The sequence below is a fragment of the Dendrobium catenatum genome, unplaced genomic scaffold (genome assembly GCF_001605985.2).
Source record: "Dendrobium catenatum unplaced genomic scaffold, ASM160598v2 fragScaff_scaffold_847, whole genome shotgun sequence".
In the NCBI taxonomy this organism is placed as follows: domain Eukaryota; kingdom Viridiplantae; phylum Streptophyta; class Magnoliopsida; order Asparagales; family Orchidaceae; genus Dendrobium; species Dendrobium catenatum.
Window position 1 is genome coordinate 6,330,369 of NW_021319309.1, and position 2,797 is coordinate 6,333,165.

Consider the following 2,797-nt stretch of genomic DNA (forward strand, 5'->3'; position numbering starts at 1 on the left):
TAAACATTATCATTTTGAAATTAGTGATGATCCATCATATTATTAATAATTAAGATTTTATTTTTCAATAACATGCAAGTAAAGAGATTTATTGATGTTTGTTAAGAGAGAGAAAGATTGTATTGTTTGCTTTTTTATTTTATTATGCTCCAAACATCTTTAGGTGGAATTTAACCACTTTTATTAGAAGAAAAAGCACACAAGATCTAAGTTACAAAGTTCATGAAAAAAAAAAAAACATGTAAAAACATAACAAGTAGCACACTAAGCATATGCCTGCCTTAATATTTAACTAAACACCACAATAAGCTTTTAGGGCATCATTAGTTTTTTCTCCTTCCTCTGAAAAGCGAAACTTCACATAGTCATAATACTTAAAAGGCTTGAAAAGTAAGGGATGTTGTTCATCAATTAATTCTTCTGGAGCATTTATCATATCATTTGTGAGACTTGGTATTGTGCTAAAAATCACTGCATATCGTTTTTCGGTCTCATTCTTCAATTTTACTCGATGATTAGGAGCATGAAGTCTTCCGTTAGTCCATGCCTGAGAAAAACAAAAACTTATTCAATAAAAATTAAATAATAATTTTTCATCATTAAAGTACATTTATTACCCTCAAACAAGTATACTAACCTTGAATACTTCGCCAAGTAAAACTGTAAATGAATTTTTCATAGGCTTCGTTTGTATCCATTCACCGCCTCTGGTCTCAATTTCTAGTCCTTCCACATTATGGGGGCAAATTATGCTTATATAGTTGGGATCTTTATGAGACGGCAAAGAAAGATTGATTCCATCATCTAATGCATTCTTATAATAATTTGAGAACCTTATTGAATATGCTAGGGAATTCATATGTGAATCATTGTGAAGCTCTAAGCATAAGCTCTCTATGATTATCCGATGGATCATATTTATGAGCTCTTGCATATGCTTTGCATAGTTCAACACTGTGTTGCTACCCAAAAAAAATAAAGAAAAATAAATTAGGATGACATAGCTTTTAACTTGAAAAAATGTATAAACAAACGCATCTTCTTTAGGCAATCAAAATAATCAATTATGATAAAACTTTTGTTGCTTGGGAATACATACGAGAAAAAATCGTTTCCTTCGGGCCATATTATGTTAGCATATTCTTGCAAAGCAACTAGAGAATTAGGATCAGCCAATTGAAGAGCCAAGTAAGGGAAGCCTTGTTTCTTGAAATAAATGCCATGATAAGGCAATTTTTGGGCATCACTAAGTTTGTTCACAACTGACATGGTGAATATAGTTGGCACGATCAATCCAAGCAAGTCATTTCGGAGCTCAGAACTAACCTCATTGTAAACAACTTCGAACCCACCATAGATTTCTAGAGCTTCTACAATTTTTGATCGAGCTTTCACCCAAACCTTTTCATTGAACCTTGCAATGTCTAATCCACTTAAGTCCACTATGGGAAGCTCAAGGTTTTTTGTATCAACGCCACCAAAATATCCCATCTTGTAGGTTGTTTCTCAGCTTTGCCTTTTAATGATACGTTCTAGCTTCAGTTAGAGGAATTTTATATTGGTTGAAGATTCCATTCTTAAGATGCTGTTATGCATTGTTCCAAAACGCCATACTTGTTGGATTTTAGGTATTGATTAATTATTGCAAATATATATTCTTATGGATGATCTGATTATAAATTATTTGAGGATATGTAGGCTATTTTAGATGTCTTTGAGTTAGGTTTCGCTTTTTATTTTTATTGTAAATTTTAATAGAGAGGAGAAGTTATTAGGTTCAGTTAGGATGTTATATTGGAAAAATGCAATAGATGCGGTCAGTGGATGTTGACCCCTATGCATTGAACCACATAGGAAAAGGGGAAAACCACCAGATCCATAGCACTCATACAAGTGGACAGAAGGCATGTTCAAACTCTCAAATAAATGTTGCGCACACTTAAATGTTAGTTTCCTGCACAACTTGAATATAACTATTCTGTGAACTATTATTACTTAGGTGAGTCAGCGGCATGTAGTAGCCGTCTGATCCTCCGCCATTTCAATCTAGCGGGTTAGATCAAGCCGGACTGAAGGATAGAACACGGGATTGGATCCGCGGTTTGATCAAGCCGCCGAATGACGGAACGTGGAACATTGATCTTGAAATCAACCGTCCAAACTAAGGGGATTAGCATTTAACTAAACTTACAACAACATTCGCATCTTCTTAATAGCTTCATCACAATAACATCACATAATTACAACAACTTTCGCCTCATCACAATAGCATCAGATATCATTATTAAATATTTGTTATGAACATAGAATTTATTTAGTTGCATTAGCATTTAACTAAACACCACAATAAACTTTTAGAGCATTCTCAAAATCTCCTTTGTCTGTGAAGCGAAATTTGATGTAATAATAATACTTAAAAGATTTGTAAAGTAAAGGATGTTGTTCATCTATTAATTCTTTCGGAGTACTTACAATATCTTCCGTCCAGATCGGTATTGTATTGAAAATCACTACATATGATTTTTCAGTCTCGTTCTTTAATTTTACTCGATGATTAGGAGCACAAAGTCTTTCATTAAAGCATGCATAAAATCAAAAGATTTTAAAATTATTTTGCAAATCTATCTAACACATCTTTATGATATTTTGCAAATCTTATTGAATATGATAAGGTCTTTATATGTGAATCATAATAGTCCTCGAAGCACTTCCAAACATGTACATTGCAAAGTTCAAAATTGTGTTGCTATCCAAAGAAATACAGGGAATATATATATATATATATATATATATATAT

General features: G+C 32.6%; 1 protein-coding gene across 1 annotated transcript; it reads right to left on the minus strand.

The window, feature by feature from the left end:
• Positions 1–292: 292 nt before the first annotated feature.
• On the minus strand, positions 293–1,491 carry LOC110110825 (probable 2-oxoglutarate-dependent dioxygenase AOP1). Its single transcript, XM_020842460.2, has 3 exons — positions 1,100–1,491; positions 638–962; positions 293–547 (listed from the first exon to the last, which is right to left on the minus strand). The coding sequence occupies exons 1-3, from the start codon at positions 1,489–1,491 to the stop codon at positions 293–295; spliced, it is 972 nt and encodes a 323-aa protein (XP_020698119.1).
• Between the last annotated feature and the right edge of the window lie 1,306 nt (positions 1,492–2,797).